A 19,961-nucleotide genomic window follows, 5' to 3' on the forward strand; every position below is an offset into this window, starting at 1 on the left:
TTGTGGTGTGGTCATGTTTTTCATGGAGGAGGCTTGCATCCCTTGTTGTTTTGCATGGCACTATCACAGTACCGGCCTACATTGATGGTTTAAGCACCTTCTTGCTTCCCACTGTTGAAGAGCAATTCGGGGATGGTGACTGCATCTTTCAACATGATCGAGCACCTGTTCATAATGCACGGCCTGTGGTGGAGGGGTTACATGACAACAACATCCCTGTAATGAACTGGCCTGCACAGAGTCCTGCCTGAATTCTATAGAACACCTATGGGATGTTTTGGAACACTGACCTTGTGCCAGGTCTCACCGACTGACATCGATACCTCTCCTCAATGCAGCACTCCATGAAGAATGGGCTGCCATCCCCCAAGGAACCTTCCAGCACCTGATTGAACATATGCCTGCGAGAGTGGAAGCTGTCATCAAGGCTAAGTGTGGGCCAACATCGTATTGAATTCCAGTATTACCAATGGAGGGTGCCACGAACTTGTAACTCATTTTCAGCCAGGTACCTGGATACTTTTGATCACATAGTGTATTTTGAACTTCTAACAACAGCTCAATGCTGACACACACAGTTTATAAAATTGTATCCCAAATCTTGGCCCCTTCGAGAGATTTAATTGTTTATTTCATTAACAATTCATTAAGTGTGGTGTTTTCTTCCATTCTGCATACTACTTTGAATTTTTTATAAAATATATCAGAAGTGTGACTTTACATGATTTATCCATCTTGTCAGTCACAGCATTATTTGCAAAAATATAAAAGCCTATCATTTGCAAAAATATTTCCTTGCTGGATATCAGTGTTTCTACAGTGGCTCTTGTAGAACAATACGTCTCATATTATTATTATTATTATTATTATTATTATCTTGGAGCCATTATTCTGCATAACATGGAAGTACATTTTAATTTCATTTAAACTGACATGGATCCATGCCTCATCAATTTTCTTTCTTATATTTTCACTGATCATTGTTTGTTCTGAGGACTGATTCATTTGTCACATTATTATTCCAAAACACATTGTACAGATAAACACTCTTGTACTTCCACCTAACCATTCTAAAATTTGTGCTCTTACGCCAGGAGTCTGCAAATACCACAGATTTTTGGCTTGTTATTTTCTTCTTTCTAAATCCACTGCTTCAGTGATTGATGATTAATATTGTCTTCATCATTAGTGTCATAATGTTCAAATGTGTGTGAAATCTTAAGGGACATAACTGCTAAGGTCATCAGTGCCTAAGCTTACACACTACTTAATCTAAATTATCCTAAGGACAAACACACACACCCATGCCCAAGGGAGGACCCGAACCGCCGCCGGGATCAGCCGCACAGTATTAGTGTCATCATCAATGATTAATCGTCTTTGACGTTTCTGTACAGAAAACACAGTGCCGTTCCCATCAAGACCATTATAGGCAGAATCTACCAAGTCACTGTCCACAATAACAACACACTTATCACTATTATCATCAATATTAGATGTTTTTTTTACTGATGTGTGAATGTAACTAACGAGCACACACAACTGAAGTAAGATGCTACCAAGAACTGTTGACCCATTCGTCTTCCTCATGTTGATGTCATTTGTCCCGCATGAAATTCCATGAGCCAGCCTAATACTGTTTATGTGTGAGACACATCAAGCACCATGAGGCAGACTGATGCTTATTGTTTGTAGTCCAACTTCCTTACCATGAATTTCACTCATGGTTGTAGGCCAAGGGGTTAAAAGAGGGTCCTACCTTTCTCTACCTAAAGGAATATTTACAAATATAGTGCCTTCACACTGTTTCAAAGACTGTTTAACTCTATAGAAATATGATATTTGCACTTGCATACACAGGAATGCCTCTCAAGTAGCTACTTCCAGAAGGCTAGTTTACATTTGACTTTGTCATGAAGCAGTGTGTAGGAAGATGACTGATGAGACCTAACAGCTTTACTGCATAGACCTTCACATGCTGATAAAAAGAATGTGTGTGTGCCCTTGTAGTGTTAACATATAACTTTGGTGAAGTGATGTGTTGTATAAAAACTTTTCAAACTGACAAATGATGATCACCACTAAAAAGGTTCATTTTCATAATGTATTAGATAATCCACTGTTTGGATGTACGGTTTATTTATACACATTATCAGGAGATACAAGCACGCATCTTATCTGCTAGTTGGGCCAACAATAAACATTGTGCCATGTTTTCAGTGCCTGCTCATCAGGCACTTTATCCTTTGCCATGTGTTCATGCCTTGGAGATATGGTGTGCACTATTAAGGAGGAGTAGAAGTGACAATGCCTATGACATCAAGGGGGCAGGAGAAAAACAGGGACTCAATTAAAATCTCTTAAATAAAACAGTGTTTTTGGACCGCTAGTCCGTGTCAATGTACTGCAATGTTCTGCATAATAAAGCACTTTTGTATCACATAATCATCATAAACAGGAGTACAATATATGACACACACTATTCATAAGAAGCATTGTATTTATTTCAAGAATTGGATGCTGGATTTGTACTCTTAATTTTCAGCAGTAATTGCAGCACTTTGAGAAAAAAAGTCTGATCAGATAATGTTGGCAAGTGTGCTGAAATAATAAGCTGAACAAGATAACATAACAGGAAGTCTCAGCTTTCCATCAGACTTTACTTCGTTGCAGGATATCACAATGACAAAACAGTGGAAAATTGCATCCTACAGTACATGTGCACTGAAACAACAACTGTTTGCAAATTGTTGGTGAGAAAAATACGTGAAGTGAGGACTGATATGTCTCATTTACAAGTATATATACTTGATATTTAGCTGTATCCCTAAAGACTGTAAAGTCTTCGACATTATACCACAAGGATGCCGGTTCTGCTTTCCTCCTAGGGACGGGAGCTCTGAAAGCTACACTGAAACTGCTCTGGGCTTCTCAGCTCTCTATAGGAGGATAACTTGATTTTTATGTCTGGTTAGGACTGTGATTTTAAGATAGATCAGATCGTATCATACATACAACTTTGAAGGCACACGTACAATTGCAAGAATTAGTGCTAGTATGACTCAGTTTATCAGTAATACAATGAATGGTGAGAGAGGTGCAGTAACTTTCTGGTCATCCATTAATTCACAAAGTGGCTACAGCACAGTTACACAGCTTTAAAATAAACAGTCAAAGAAGGATAGCACCAAGGTGCGACATTTACCCATCTAATCCCTGTCCCACAATACATAGGTCACTGACATCACCACATTTACAAAAGGAACACTTCTCAGCCATTGTTTATAGAAGTATATTTTACACAAAAGTTCATGTAGCAACCTATAACTACACATTGGTAACAAAAATTCTTTCGTTTTAGTTATTATGTTTACCGTTCGAAAGTTGTTAATTCTTGGTAATGGCTAAATATACAGTATTCTGAGCCACTAGCTGATAACTAATCATTTTTCAAGAGAGTTTTCTTTTTAACTTTTTTAATGAGCTAATAGTTTTATTCATGTGACTGGCATAAAACAACTTATGTGTCTAGATCTTATAAATGTCATGCACTGACCATTCATGACAACCAGAGCAATAACAAAAATTAAATTGATCTATTATAATTAGTTGTTTAAAGATACATGAATAAAATTCTGCAAATTCTTGGTGGAAATGGCATGATGTTGACCATCTTTTTCTCAAGCAGTTCATTTATGAACAAACATTCATGACTGCAGCAAAAATGTGACCTAAACTTAACTAGCAACAATGTCACACAGTCAATGCAGTGATAACTGTCTATAACAATGTAATGGTGGAGTGAGGAAGTCCTTGTTGGAAATGTCTATAGATTAACTTGAATTTGTCACGTAGGTCACAGTTGTGTTCATTGCAGCATGATCTAGCATCTCTAAATGTTTGATGAAAACTTTGAAAGACCCTGATCATATACAGAACAGCAAGAATTTTACATTTATGCAAACTGTCAACATAACATTATAAAGTGGCAAATTCTGAATGAAATAAAAGAGACTTCAAATCTAAGTGGAAAACTTACCATGCATTGTTTAACACTTTTTCTTTTGGCCCAAGTGCCTGAAACATTAAATAATGCTATTTCACAAAAACATAATAATATTTAGTGTAGTATGATACAAAAGTTATAGCCTCTCCTTGTCTTTGTAAAAGTCTAATAAGAACCTTCACTAATCAAAAATACCACCAACTGAACTATTCCGTTAGTGAGAAAAGTTATAAGTTATTACCTATTGGTGGATACAGGTGTTTAAGAGCTCATTTTCCAGTTCACCAGTTTTAAACTCTGGCCTGCATATTTTAAAGATGTAAACTATATCATAAATACACTTTACAGGAGTGATGCATCAATTTAATGAATAGCTGAATGATGTTATTCAAGTCATACGAGAAAATTGTCAAAATGATATGTAGTCAATTATTTATTTGTCACTGTAGTCACCATCACAAGTTACAGAAGTGCCTTCTGCCATGACATACAACTACACCTTCACTGTAGGTAATTTATTGGAAATATAGCTCCAGCGGAGATACATCTGTGTGTTTTCCATTTAAGAACTATATTTGCTTAATCCAAAATATTTGCCTCCTCAGTAAGGATGCTATTGAAAGCCTCTTAACGAATTTCCAAATATTTGTATTACTATATCAGATTATGAAGGGGAATGAACGGTTTCTTCTCACATCACCCCTAAGTACAGCGTATACCATAACATATGTATCCTTTTGTGTGTGTATGACACGAGGAGACCACTGCAATCCTGCTCATAATGTTACTGACAAGTGTCATGTGTACTAGACAAGATGTTAACCCCTTTCAGGTTCAGTAATGTTCCAAATAAAAACACTACATTTTCATCAGTAAACTACACCATCTACGTCTACATCTACATAATCTACATCTACATGCACTGTCTGCAAGCCACTGTATGGTATGTGGTGGAGGGTACCTTGTACCACTACTACTCATTCCCTTCCCTGTTCCACTCACAAACAGCAAGGGAAAAGCAATTGTCTATATACCTCTGTATGAGCCATAAGTTCTCTCGTCTTCTCTTCATGGTCCTTAATAAGAAATGTATGTTGGGAGCAGTAGAACTGTTCTGCAGCCACCTTCAAACACCAGTTCTCTAAATGTTCTCAATAGTGTTCCACAAAAAGAAAGTCCCCTCCCCTTCACAGTTTCCCATTTGACTCCATGAAGCACCTTTGTAATACTTGCATGTCAATGGAACCTACTGGTAACAAATCTAGCAGCCCATCTCTGAATTGATTCAATGTTTTCCTTTAATCCGACCCGGTCAGCATCCCAAACACTTGGGTAGTGCTCAATAATGGGTCGCATTAGTGTTCTACACACTGTCTCTTTTACAGATGAACTGCACTTACCTAAAATTCTCTCAAAAAACTAAAGTTGACCCTTTGCCTCCCTTACTGAAATTCTTACGTGTTTGTTCCATTTTATACTGCTCTGCAGTGTTACACCTTCATATTTGATTGATCCAACTGTGTAAAGTACTACACTGCTAATGCTGTATTTGAACAATGAGGGATTGTTTCTCCTACTCATCTGCATTAAGTTACATTCTTCTACGTTTAGAGTAAGATGCCGTTCATCACACCAACTAAACATTTTGTAATATGAAAAAGGTTTTACTAATGCAAGCTTTCAGAGCCAGTGGCTCCTGTTTCCAGCAGAAGATCTGAAGGGGAAGAAAGATGAGTGAAGGAAAAGGAACTGGACTGGTTTAAGAAAAGGGGTAGAGTTCAGGAAAGTCACCCAGAACCCTGGGTCAGGGGAAATGTACCAGACTGGACAAGAAGGAAAGGCTGATTGCAGCAAATTGCAACCCAGATGAAATTTGAAAACCTGAGAGCTTAAAGGTGAAAGACAGCAAAATATGGAAGACAGAGATTACTGCTAAAACATTGTGTGCAAGTTAATAAGAGTGAAAACCTAAGTGCATTTTATGTAACAAAAGTGGAAGGGAGACAGCAAAAAAACAAAAAAAAAAAAAAAAAAAAAACAGGTCAGAAAATTAAAGATGTAGAAAACTAGAACGGAGTGAAGAAAGGAGAGTTACTGTGAAGAAACATGGAGATGGAGGAAATTAATGTAAATTAAGGAGAGGTAGTGGAAAGAACCAAGGACATGTTGTAGTGCTAGTTCCCACCTGCTGAGTTCTGAGAAACTCATGTCTGGAGGAATACGAGGTGCATTCAAGTTCTAAGGCCTCCGATTTTTTTTTCTAATTAACTACTCAACCGAAATTGATGAAACTGGTGTTACTTCTTGACGTAATCGCCCTGCAGACGTACACATTTTTCACAACGCTGACGCCATGATTTCATGGCAGCAGCGAAGGCTTCTTTAGGAGTCTGTTTTGACCACTGGAAAATCGCTGAGGCAATAGCAGCACGGTTGGTGAATGTGCGGCCACGGAGAGTGTCTTTCATTGTTGGAAAAAGCCAAAAGTCACTAGGAGCCAGGTCAGGTGAGCAGGGAGCATGAGGAATCACTTCAAAGTTGTTATCACGAAGAAACTGTTGCGTAACGTTAGCTCGATGTGCGGGTGCGTTGTCTTGGTGAAACAGCACACGCGCAGCCCTTCCCAGACGTTTTTGTTGCAGTGCAAGAAGGAATTTGTTCTTCAAACCATTTTCGTAGGATGCACCTGTTACCGTAGTGCCCTTTGGAACGCAATGGGTAAGGATTACACCCTCGCTGTCCCAGAACATGGACACCATCATTTTTTCAGCACTGGCGGTTACCCGAAATTTTTTTGGTGGCGGTGAATCTGTGTGCTTCCATTGAGCTGACTGGCGCTTTGTTTCTGGATTGAAAAATGGCATCCACGTCTCATCCATTGTCACAACCGATGAAAAGAAAGTCCCATTCATGCTGTCATTGCGTGTCAACATTGCTTGGCATCATGCCACACGGGCAGCCATGTGGTCATCCGTCAGCATTCGTGGCACCCACCTGGATGACACTTTTCGCATTTTCAGGTCGTCATGCAGGATTGTGTGCACAGAACCCACAGAAATGCCAACTCTGGAGGCAATCTGTTCAACAGTCATTCGGTGATCCCTCAAAACAATTCTCTCCATTTTCTCGATCATGTCGTCAGACCGGCTTGTGCGAGCCCGAGGTTGTTTTGGTTTGTTGTCACACGATGTTCTGCCTTCATTAAACTGTCGCACCCACGAACGCACTTTCGACACATCCATAACTCCATCACCACATGTCTCCTACAACTGTCGACGAGTTTCAATTGGTTTCACACCACGCAAATTCAGAAAACAAATGATTGCACGCTGTTAAAGTAAGGAAAATGTCGCCATTTTAAGTATTTAAAACAGTTCTCATTCTCGCAACTGGCGGTAAAATTCCATCTGCCGTACGGTGCTGCCATCTCTGGGACGTATTGACAATGAACGCGGCCTCATTTTAAAACAATGCGCATGTTTCTATCTCTTTCCAGTCCGGAGAAAAAAAATCAGAGGCCTTAGAACTTGAATGCACCTTGTACTACAGATGGCGTATGTGTGGAATAGGCACCAAGGTCACGACAGTCTTCTTGTAGAGCATGCTCTGCAACAGGATATTGTGTGCTGCTGGTATACATGCACCATCTGTATTCTTCCTCCAGACACCAGTTTCTCAGAACCAAATCCTAACCACAGTTTCAGTGCCTCTTTTCGAGCTGCCTTACACTAAAAACTAGATCCACTGTTGACATTCCTGATCCAAACCCATATTGTTCCCCTCATAACCTTTCTTCTGTACTCTTTTTTTCCAGACTTTTCTCAAATATCTTGGCAGAATGACACAGCAAAACAACTCCCCTATAATTGTGACAGTTTCCTGCAGGCCTTCTTAAAAACTGGTGCTACGATTCCCTATTGCCAGTCTTCAGGTCTTCCTTCTTTCCATATTGTTCTCGTGGCCTGACAGAGCCATTGCAGCCCAACATTACCATCTCCACACTTACTGGTCCAGGTGCTTTTCCTGCTTTCATGATGTTTATCCCCTTTTCTATCCGGGTTATATCTATCTCGATATTCTGTGCTTTCCCTGGCTCCTCACATTTCTCTTACATACTACCATTCTTGAAAATATTCCTTCCACATCATCTTGATTTTCTGTACATTCTCAACTTCCTTTCCTCAGAGGCAATAGGAAACTACGTAAACCATTTGTAGTGCTAGTCATGCCATCAAATACTCTAAGCTCAAATGGATTCTTAATTTCTTAATAATAGCATTAAAAAAAGCTGCTGGAATGCACTATTTTATAAGGGGCCCTAAGAATCAAATGGGGGAGAGCTCCTGTGTCACTTTAAAGATTCCAGGATGTGTTGTGAGCATAAGATCTCATCATGAAATTTACATACGGAACACTGGTTAATCTGATTACATCAATGAAAAGTTGAGTACCAAATTCTAGAGTGAAGCTGTGTCAATGAGCAGAAATGTTTCCAACTGCAGTGGAAGATAATGTGAAACAATCAGTGTAGTTTTCCTTGTGATAACCACATAGCTTAAAGTCTCAATTTTAATTTACAATATCCATTCTGATATCAGGGAAAGGGGAAGGGGCAAGCTAGGTCTATATGACATGGAGGTAATTTTGTTAGTGAGACAAACTGGAAGGTTGTGCCCATCATGAGTATTTTTTTATTCCTGAAAGGAAAACAGCTTAATTCTTGGGAAGAATGAATATGACCATGATTACTGTCTCTATAACAGTATCTAAAAATGTGAGAAATGATATTGAGGTGTACGAATCTGCATATCACATGGTTTTGTCTGTTAAGGAGAATGCTTTCCGCAAAATCTGCATCAGCCAAGTTGAAGCATAAACTGTCTCTGTGTGGTCCCACAAAAGTACTTAACTTTATGATAAGCTAAACAATGTTGTGCCAGAGATGCCAAACAATGAAAGGTTAATCAATCAGGATGACTTTAGTGAGTATTAATAGAGACACAAATTCAGTGGTTGACTTCTATGATCATGAAGAGAAAAACAAACAGTGGGCATCTACTACAAATTTGTGTCAACAATGATACAATCATTTCCAAGAACCTTTCTCAGCATCATCAATGTTGTTACAGAGCATGGATTTCACATGACAGCAGGGTTGAAAATGAAACTTTTTCTTTTTTTTTTTTTTTTTACAAAAAAAAGAAGCCAGACACTTGCATACCTCCTCATTCAGTCATAAGATCTAGGGCTGAATGGACTAATTAATATCATGCTTGCAGTCACTCAAAGGTCTGGAGACTAAAGTAAGACCAAAATTTTGGGAATGTACATAAATCAGAAGAAGTCAACCTTGCAAGCAAGTGGTAGGATAACAGAAATTTTTGGCTCATTTCTCTCCGACACAACACATAGGCTATCACAAGCAAAGGGGTATTGGACTTCTGTAACACTAGAGCCACTTGAAAAGAGAGTCTGTTTAAAGGAACTCGGAAGATAAACAGTGTCAAATGAAGATAAATGGACACACACCGTGAAATGTTACATAATTGACAGCCATGAGGATTCAGTAAATAAATGAAGTACATGGAAAGAGAGACTAACACCTTTTCAAGATACTGTTCCTTCTAGATATAACCTCATATTTGGTGATAAAAAATGAAATGGTAAGCTTTATCTGTGATGGAAAGAAACTTACGAGGTTTTGGAAAAAACAGTGAGACATTATATTTCAAAGATAATAACACTGAGGAACAAGAAACTTCTGTGTATTCTACACAACATAAAGGGTCAACTACACTATACTCCAATTATGGTGCATAACATTAAAATAACATGCAAACAAAATTCTGCTACACAGCTTATAACATGATTGAAAACTTATCTACATACTCAGATACTTCTGGATAAAGTAAGGATTGTTGAAAGTAGAGGAGCATAAGAGCAAGTCATGAGTATAAACAGAATGATCAAAGAGTGCCAAGAGATTTTTATTTCCTGTTTTACAAAGTTCCTTGATGTAGCGACATAAAGTTTTTCAATTATGTTACACGAAACAATCTATCAGGTATTATGTATTCACATTCATTAAAACAAGGGAAGGTTATGGTTTAATGTCCAGTCAATAATGATGTCATTATATACAAAGCACACTGTCTTGATGGGGAAGGAAACTGACTGTGTCCTTCCCGAAGGAACCTTCTCAACATTTTCGCTAAGCTCCTTAAGGAAACTGTACAAAACCTATATCCATATGGTTGGGTGGGGATTTGAATGGTCAACCACCAATTGTGAGTTCACTGTCTTACAACTGTGCCACCTCACTCAGATTCACATTTTTTGTTATTCTGAAAAGGTTCTCCACAAGAGTAAATTTGTCACAGTAAATATGGATACATATTAGTTTGAAATTTTTAGTATGTTAAAAGGTGTCACTGGAGGTGGTTAATACTTTCATGTACTTCTTTCAACACTTAATAATATAGGCAACTACACTGATGGAAAAAAAATCACAACACCACAAAATGATTAATGTAGAGTAATGAAATTTCAGGAATACACCTGCCTATGTTGATTAATGTTGCACGATCACAGGTTAATGTACGCACGGGATAAGCCATCGCAAATGTGAAATACTGGTACATTAATAACCAACATAACTGCCAGAATGTTGAATGCAAGCATGCAATTGTGCATGCATTGTGTTGTTTAGATGCTGGGTGTCAATTTCTAGGCTCATGTTCCATGCCTGCTGCACTTGGTTGGTCAATACAGGGATGGTTAATGCTGTTTGTGGATGATGCTGGAGTTCTCGTAAGATGATGTCTTATAAATGCTTGATTGGAGACAGATCTGGTGATCAAGCAGACAAAGTCAACATTTTGACACTCTGCAGAGCATGTTGGGTTACAACAATAGTATGTGGGTGATGGTTATCCTATTGGAACCCCCCCCCCCCCCCCCCCCCCCGGAATGCTTTTTACGAATGGTAGCAAAACAAGTTGAATCACCAGACAACGTACAAATTTGTAGTCAGGGTGCTTGGGATAACCATGGAAGTGGTGCTGCTATCATACATAACTTCATGCCAGATTTTAACTCCAAGTGCAGGCCCAGTGTGTCTAGCACACAAGACAGGTTGGTTACAGGCCCTCAATTGGCCTCCTCCTAAACAACACATGGTGATCACTGGCACTGAGGCAGAACCAGCTTTCTTCATAAAACACGACAGATCGTCTCGCTTGGATCCGTCCTTCAAGTCACCGATTTGCAACAGTTTGTTGCATCATTGTGGTGCCAAGTGCTGCTCAAATTGCGGCTGCAGATGCAGTATGATGCACCAGGACCATACACCAACCATGATGGTCTTCACTCTTGATAATTTCACATGGATATCCACAGCCCAATCTTCTTCCAAACATACACTCCCATGACCACCATTGCCAGCTACATTCCTGCAAAGCCTTTCTGCAGTTTCACAGAAGGAACATACAGCTCCTCTTAACCCTCATTCAAACTCAGTGACATGTTGATAAAGGTGTCTTTATTGCATTAAAGGCATTCTTGATTAACATCAACACACCATGTCCTATCTCAAAAGGCAACTAACACTCTTGAGTGTTACAGTGTGTACTTAAGCACACCTAATTTGTATCATCATAGTGGCACTACCAGTGCCACTCTTATCCAACTGGAACGAAATTTTAATGGACATTGTCTTTCAGTTGTAGAAACATGACTACCAACTTTCGTTTATGTTGCACAATTCCTCCTTGGTGTTGCCATTTTTTCCCTGTCAGTGTATAAAAATGGGGTAGTAAATTTATAGTGCACTGAGGAAGATTGCCATAAAATAACTACCAAAGGCAACCAATGTTCTTCATTCTTTTTTGTAGTTCCAAAGCCTGGACAAACAAGACAAGTGATCAAATTTGCAATAATGGCTTTGTACTTTTGCGTTAATGTAGGGTGTTAAACTTATTCTAAACTGAAAGAAGGACAAACACAATATTCTTCTTGGCTCTGCAGCTGGGTATGCAATCATTTGAACACAATATGTCGGTGGTAGAGGTGGCTGCTATCTTCAGGTGAGAATGCTATATGCTAATCTTGCTGGAACTGATTGATACCGCCGAACAGCCATCCTTTTATATGCCACAGAATGCCAACAGTGCATGCACCAGAAATTGTCACTGCTGCCACCTACCACAAGTGAACAAACAGTACACAAGGGCCTCAGGAATGAGAGCTGACAGAAATGTATAAATCACTATCACATAATACTGTCAATGTATTTTGCCACAAAAGTCAGTTACTGCTGGTTTTTTAACATTGGATGAAACAGGTCTCCATATCTTGCTCGAATGGTATAACCTACATAGTGAATTTGATGCTAGGAGGTAGAAAATTAATGTGATCCAGGAAATGGTTCAGGGCATTTTTTCTATTTGGCCGTACCATACTTGTACCATCCATGTACCTCCAAAAAAGGTAAGACAGACATTCATGGTTGTGGATTTGTTTCAGGTGAAGAGGTGCATGCCTGGATACAATTATTGTTCTGTGGGCAACCAAAAACATTATTCCATGAAGACATTTTCCATCTAGTCTAATAATGGGATAAATTTATTAGTAGTTATGCTGATTACTTTTGAAATAATATACAGTTTTGATTACTTTTGAAATAATGTACAGTTCACTTTCTTCTTCTCCATCTGCCTCATTTTCATTTGACCACACCTTTTATATGTTATAATGTAAGATGTGCTGTTGAGTCATTTTCAGAGAAGTTGGCTACCTGTGATCTGGGTGATTGGATCTTCCAAAGAGGGAGGCATGTTGTACTAGAGCTTCATTACTTGGCATAGCTGAGATAGCAAAAAGATGTGAGCATGGACTGATGTAAGAACTATCAGGGAAGCAGGGCTGGAGGAGGTCAGCTAGATGTTCTAGCATAAGATGCTACATGAGGGGCAACAATGACACTGCAGGAATCCTCAACATGGTGTTGTGGTAAGTGAAGCCGTCACACCTTCAAGCCCTGACAGCACAGCCAGGGCTGTAATACTGACACAGCGGAAAGACAGAAGCCACTTTAGCAGTGGTGACCTGACTGCCACACACTCAGGCCATGTGCCCTGCATGGATCTGTGTGCCAGTGCCTGCCAGCACAGTTACCTTCCTCAAGAGCTGGCACAGCTGCCTGCCATTCAGGTTGGAACTGACTCCATTTCTCCACTGCTGGAACGCTCACGGCACGGCACTGTCCCACAACAGCCTGTTATGCTGTGCCAATGAAGACAGTACACCGATTTCAACACCCTTAATACGCAAGCATCATGTTACGGGCTTTCAAATTAAACTAATTATGGTGTGACGGCCCTCAACTATGTACCCTCAGACACAGAGTTGAAATATTAAAAGTTTTGGCTAGTTTTGTTGTCCAGGGGCTGGGACATGTAGTTGCCGCATTACAAGCCAAATACTGCTGAGTCTATAGTATACAATATAAATATACAAATGAATTGAATGGTCAAAGATTCCTATCACCCGGCAGTTGTGATTTTTGGACATAACATAGATATTCATAAATGAAAGATTGCAATTAAATAAATTCTGCAGGTTCTATTTTTAAAACTTTAAATGATGAGTACAATAGCAAAAGTACCTTTAAGAATGCCCTTTATTATTGTAAAACACTTATAGATGTTGATGGTCTGGCAATTAAATAAAATATAAGTTGAATAAAAGGGAAACAATAGATTCCTACTTCACGTAATTAGTTATGAACAACAACATAGCTCATGAGATATTCACTTCTAAACACATACTAAGTCTTCACTGCAGAAGCCATGTAAATATCACAAGTGCACAAGTCGGCACTATGAACTATTTCTATCTCTGTGCGCATGCACAAAACTCCACTCTTCAGCGTAGTTCCTAGAGCGCTCCCACCTTGTCTCCAAGCCAACGCACACTCACAAACATAATGAAACACATTCAAAATATCGGATTTACATTTAAATAACTTGAAATTCAATAAATATTCCTACGGCTGGACAATAAACACACTCTACCACACATTATTAAAGACATAAACAAACTAAATAAACTTATATCAAAGGAACAGAAGTAAGCCAGTAGCCTAATGTCTCTGTGCTCTCTAAAACACAGTAAATAATTGACCAATTTCTTCATGAATAGTATATATCAGATATAAACAAAGACATAGATGAATAAATATATTTATAAGCCTGCAGCTACCATTTTTTTCGTGGAACTGTGGAGTACTTACAGCCTGACGCAATCGATAGTAATCGGCCACTTTGACCTCTAATAACTCAAGTACTATTCAAGTTACATGCATCTAATTCATACCAATTTAGGTTTACAGTAATAGCTTTATAAAGACATGTCGATCGACAAAATCAGATGAACCGTTTAGATTTTGGAAATTTGTTGCTGGGTGTTACTTGTGTAATTTATCATCAGATACTAAACCTTAAACTAATAAAGATATTAAAAATCTGATTACACAGTAAGAATTGTCGTGCAAATAATGGTAATGTACATGTTTCTTTTTGAGGCATCATGATTCCTCCGGCTATTATTAATTTCTATATGAACTGCGAAATGTCTGCCATTATGGCTTCACAAAGTCCACCATCTCCCATACAGAAGGGATCACATGTTAGCAAAGATCACAGTAACGTGTGCCATTCACACTGCATGTCTTTGGTCTATGGGGTTCGAGTTCCTCAAGGAAAAATGGATCAATCGTTAACTATGCTATGAAGACACATGACACAGTGACATGTTCACTATGCAAGGGAACTTCATGAATGTCTGTTGGCAATGATGATCCCAAAATCTGACATTTATGAGAGTTTATGCCTCAATGAGGATAACGTATTCTTCATTACTCCACAAAATGTGCCAAGGATACATGTCCTAAATTTCAGTCCTTGCAAGAAACATAAGAGCAAAGTCTACTCAGATGTCTGCGTCACGTGGCACATGTTGGTGGGTATTTGAAGTTTGTACAGTTATCATTTCACAATTGTTCACACCACTTTCTGAACAGTGAACCACAGACTGTTCAGTTGCCATGAGACAGCTTGAAGACTGCACATTGCATCCAGTATTCTCAGCCATGGCAGCAGTATCTTCTTCAACAATTTGTGGTGCAATTGACCGTTGGCCTCCCCCAGGAGCAAACCAAATCACTAGCCGATCATTCCAAACTGTGAAAACACCAAGATCACCTGATCTGAACAATCTCATGTGGAAATTAAAATGTGTTTCTTTTAATGGTTTATCTATTATATCTCTTCTGCATGTCCTTGCAAATTTTTGAACAAAGTTTCATTTTCTTATGATCACTTACTTTTCATGTAAGCTCTCTCAAGCAGCAAACATTTAATTACAACCATGCTATATAATAAATTGGTTGAGCAGAAACTTGTCTAATTAACACTGAAGTTATAAAAACCCCTACCCAACAATCTCTCACCCTCACCACCCCACCCATCATCTATACCCCCATTACCCAACTTAACAAAGATTGCTACTCCTGTCAGACGCAATGGCAATTTTGACCCTGGAAATAGTGTGTGTGTGTGTGGGGGGGGGGGCACACATGCATGCATGAGAGAGAGAGAGAGAGAGAGAGAGAGAGAGAGAGAGAGAGAGAGAGAGAGAGTTTCTTTTGTCTGCATCTGATGAAGGACTAAATCTGATAGCCAGATAATAACTAGCAGTCTTCTTGAATGGGCCTGTCTGCCACTCCCTCTACATGGTGAGTAACATTCCACCCAGTTCCTTAGCATTACTTGTGAGTCTGGGACCCTTCCCTAGTAAAATTATAGAAGAGACATAACAGATACTAAATACAACACTTTTCATCAAAGTTAACTTAGTAAGTGCAATAGTGTCTGAAATATGGTCATCAGACTACAGCGACAGATGTTGTAAGACAGGAAAACAGGTGTTGTGAAACGTTAATTTTCATAACTGGAAGTGTCACTTTTATTAAAATATTTAAATTATTATGCTGTGGCTAGACAAATTTCTTATTGAAATCCAATGTTTTATTCACATCTGCAGATGACACTTTGACAGGGAGTTGTAGCTTTTGTGAATGTCTGACGTGCACCATGGCTTGCCACTGAATGAAGTAAAATTCTGATTCCAAATACTCTTACACAGAGGTATAACACCATATGTTTTGAAAACTCTAGCACAACTGGCAGTTGTTGGTACCTGTGATCTGCTATTATTATCACCACATGGTACACATTTTTGGTACTGAAATCCAGGTACCATTCAGTTTTACATCCTCCTCCTCCTCCTCCTCCTCCTCCTCCTAATATCTATGACCCCTCTAAAGATCCTCTCATAAGTCTCCATCTTCTTCAGCACCAGAATCCAGATACTATTTAGTTTTCTATCCCCTTCTTTCCATTTAAAATTACTGAGATATTTAGTAACCTCTATGACTTCTCTGTACAGCCTCTCACAGTATCCACTTATAGCTACCAATAACTGAATATCACAGTAAGATTACAAGCTTATTAGATCTGCAAGTATACAGGAAGCTGAATTGGGACACAAATGGCAATGTTCTTAGAACTGTGACATGGATGATAAAATAATCCACCTCAATTAGAGTGGGCAGCAAAGTCTGTTCAATTCAGTTGTGCAACCACCTAGGCTTTATAGGTTGCCAAAGATTCACAAGGAGGATGTCCCTCCAAGACGTACAGTACATGCCACTGGTTCATCCAACTATTTTGGCTGCCAAGTTCTTGACAAAATTATTACAACCATTCATAGACCAACTGAATTCTTAGATCAAGAATTCGGTGCATTTTATTTGGCATAGTGGTCCAGGCAGAGGACATGTTAGTCAGTTTGATGGTGTATCATTGTTTACCATGGGTCCACTTAATGACATGTTGGAACAACTGAATCATGTTTTTTTGTGCAAATATTGCAGAACTGTTTAAATATCATCTGATGACCACAAATGGAAAAATGGTTTTTCCAGACAGACAGTTGGTGTGGCTATCAGGAGCACCTTAAGCCTGGTGATAGTAAATTTCTTCAAGGAAAAATCTGAAGAACTGGTGTGACTAATTAGGAACTGCCAATAAAGTACCAAATAGATGGTTCCATTATGCGGACAACATGTTTGTGCAGTGGAGACATGTCAGAGAGGAACTATGTTGTTTTCTTGAACATCTTAATGAGATTATTCTGAAGATTCAGTTCACTATCGAGAAGTGGGTAGACAACTGATTGCATTTCCTTGATATAATAGTCTTCAAGACAGAAGATGGTAGTTTGGCCCATATTGTATACTGAAAATTCATGCATATCTCACCAATCGCTGTCAAAAAATGGACAGTCATCCACTAAGATAAAATCAGCATTAAGACTGCCATGCAAATATCATATGGATGAACAAGTATCTGCAAAATCTAAGTTCTTCCTGTAGTTCATTAAAGACTTTTTTAAGTTATCAGTTTTCTGATTGGTGATGTGGCCCACTACTAGCTCCTTTCCTGTGCCAACCTCTTCATGTCAGAGTAGCACTTGCAACATACTTTCTCCATTATTTCTCATGTATATTTCAATCTCTGTTTTTACACTTTACAGCTCCGTCCAGGATCATGGAAGTTATTCCTCAACATCTTAACCCAACTCTTATCAATCATTGTTTCTTCTTGCGAGTGTTTCCCACAAATTCCTTTCTTCACCAATTCTGTGGAGAACCTTGTCATTTTTTACCATTCCACATCATTTTCAACATTCTTCTGGCCCAGCACATCTTAAATTATTCAATTCTTTATTGAATGGAATTCTCTGGGACAAACACATAACAACTGATAACAAAATAAGGATTTTTAAAACAATAGTTAGGAGCATTATTACATATGGTTCAGAAGTGTGGACAACAAAATGGCAACTGAAATCAAAATTATTAGCCACAGAAATGGATTTCTGGAGACGTTAAGCAAGAATATCAAGACGAGAAAGAATAAGAAATGAAGTAATCAGAGACAAAATGAAATGTAAAAATTCAATTATTGATTTCATCGAGCACAAACAACTTAAATGGTATGGACACATCAGACAAATGGAACAGGAAAGGCTACCAAAATGCATAATCGACTGGGTACCAATTGGAAGAAGAAAAAGGGGACGACCACCTGATACATGGATACAGGGAGTTCAGTCAGCAATGAGGAAGAACAACATTCCTGAAGATTTATGGACAAATAGAGAAGAGTGGAGAACAATAATTAGTGACTTACTGTAATCTAGAATAGGTGCTGGAAAAATGTACTCACATTGTAAATCCAGAATAATAATAAAATAATTCTTTTCTGTTATCATTTCCCCATAGTCCATGATTCACCACCACACAATGCTGTTCTCTAAACATACATTCTTCGAAATTTCTTGCTCAAATTGAGGACAATGTTTGATACTAGTAGACTTCTCTTAGCCATGAATGCCTCTTTTGTTGTATTAGTTTGTGTTTTATGTCCTCCTTGCTTCATCCGTCATGGGTTATCTCGCTTCCAGGGTAGCAGGATTCCTTAACTACCTCTATTTCATGATCACCTATTTTGATATTAAGTTTCTCATTACTCTCATTTCTGCTACTTCTCATTACTTTCATCATTATTCAGTTTATTCTCAATCCATATTCTGTATCCACACTGTTCATTCCATTCAACAGAACCTGTAATTTTTCTTCACTTTCACTGGGGATAACAATGTCATCAGCAAATCTTATCACTGATGTCCTTTCATCCTGAATTTTAATCTCACTCTTGAACCTTTCTTTTATTTTCATCACTGCTTCTTCAGCGTACAGATTGTAGGGCAGGGGCAAAAGACCATTTCCTTGTCTTAAATCCTTTCTAATCTGAGCATTTCGTTCTTGGACTTCAGTTCTCATTTTGTATTCTTGGGTCTTGTACATAATGTATAATACTCATCTTCACCTGTAGTTTACTCCTATTTTTCTCTGAATTTTGAACATCTTGCACAGTTTTACATAACCAAACATTTTTTCAAGGTTGGCAAATCCTATGAATGTGCTTTGATTTTTACTTCAGGCTCACTTCCATTATCAAGCACAACATTAGGACTGCCTCTCTGGTACCTTAAACTTTCCTCACACCCCAGATCCTCAATTTTCTTTTCCATTATTCTGAATATTGTTCTTGTCAGCAACTTGGATGCATGAGATGTTGTGCTGATTGTGGGATAGTTCTGGTACTTACCTGCTTATTATCTCCAGAATTGTCTGGATGATATTTTTCCAGAAGTCTGATGGTTTGATGCCAGTCTCATAGATTCTGCATATCAACTTTAATTTAATATGGTCGCCACTTCTCACAATGGTTTTAGACATCCCAATAGAATGTGATATATTCCTCCTGCCTTCTTTGATCCCAAATCTTCCACAGCTCTTTTAAATTCTGACTGATGGGATGTCAAATCTCTTCTCTATGACTCCAGTTTCTTCCTGTATCTCACCATCAAACAATTCCTCCCCCTCACAGATGCCTTCAATGTAGTCTTTTCCAGCTATCCAGTCTCTCCTCTGTACTTAAAAGAGAACTCCCTTGCACTCTTAATGTTGTCTCCCTTGCTTTTAATTTCACCAAAGATTGTTTTGACTTTTCTATTTGCTGAGCCATTCCTTCTGATCATCATTTTTCATTTTTCCTGCAGCCATTATAGCTAGGCTTCACTGCATCAACTGTTTATTACATTCCCAGGTGATTTATATTCCTATATTCCTTCTTTCATTAACCAATTAAAGTATTTCTTTTGTTATTCAAGGTTTCTTTGGAGTTACCTACCTAGTACTTATGAGTCTTTCCTACATTTCTGAGTGCTCTACATAGAGATGTTCAGATGTTCACTGCTCCTCTAC

The 19,961-nt window shown here is 38.6% G+C and overlaps 1 protein-coding gene across 2 annotated transcripts in view; it reads right to left on the reverse strand.

The window, feature by feature from the left end:
* Nucleotides 1-19,961, reverse strand: part of LOC124711563 (zinc finger protein 726-like) — a 167,093-nt gene that overhangs the window by 40,563 nt on the left and 106,569 nt on the right. For both annotated transcript variants that reach the window (XM_047241703.1, XM_047241704.1), the window contains exon 5: nt 4,040-4,077. In XM_047241703.1, the coding sequence (XP_047097659.1) occupies nt 4,040-4,077 (38 nt within the window). The remainder of the gene's footprint in view (nt 1-4,039; nt 4,078-19,961) is intronic.

This window comes from Schistocerca piceifrons, chromosome 8, assembly GCF_021461385.2.
Source record: "Schistocerca piceifrons isolate TAMUIC-IGC-003096 chromosome 8, iqSchPice1.1, whole genome shotgun sequence".
Lineage (NCBI taxonomy): Eukaryota > Metazoa > Arthropoda > Insecta > Orthoptera > Acrididae > Schistocerca > Schistocerca piceifrons.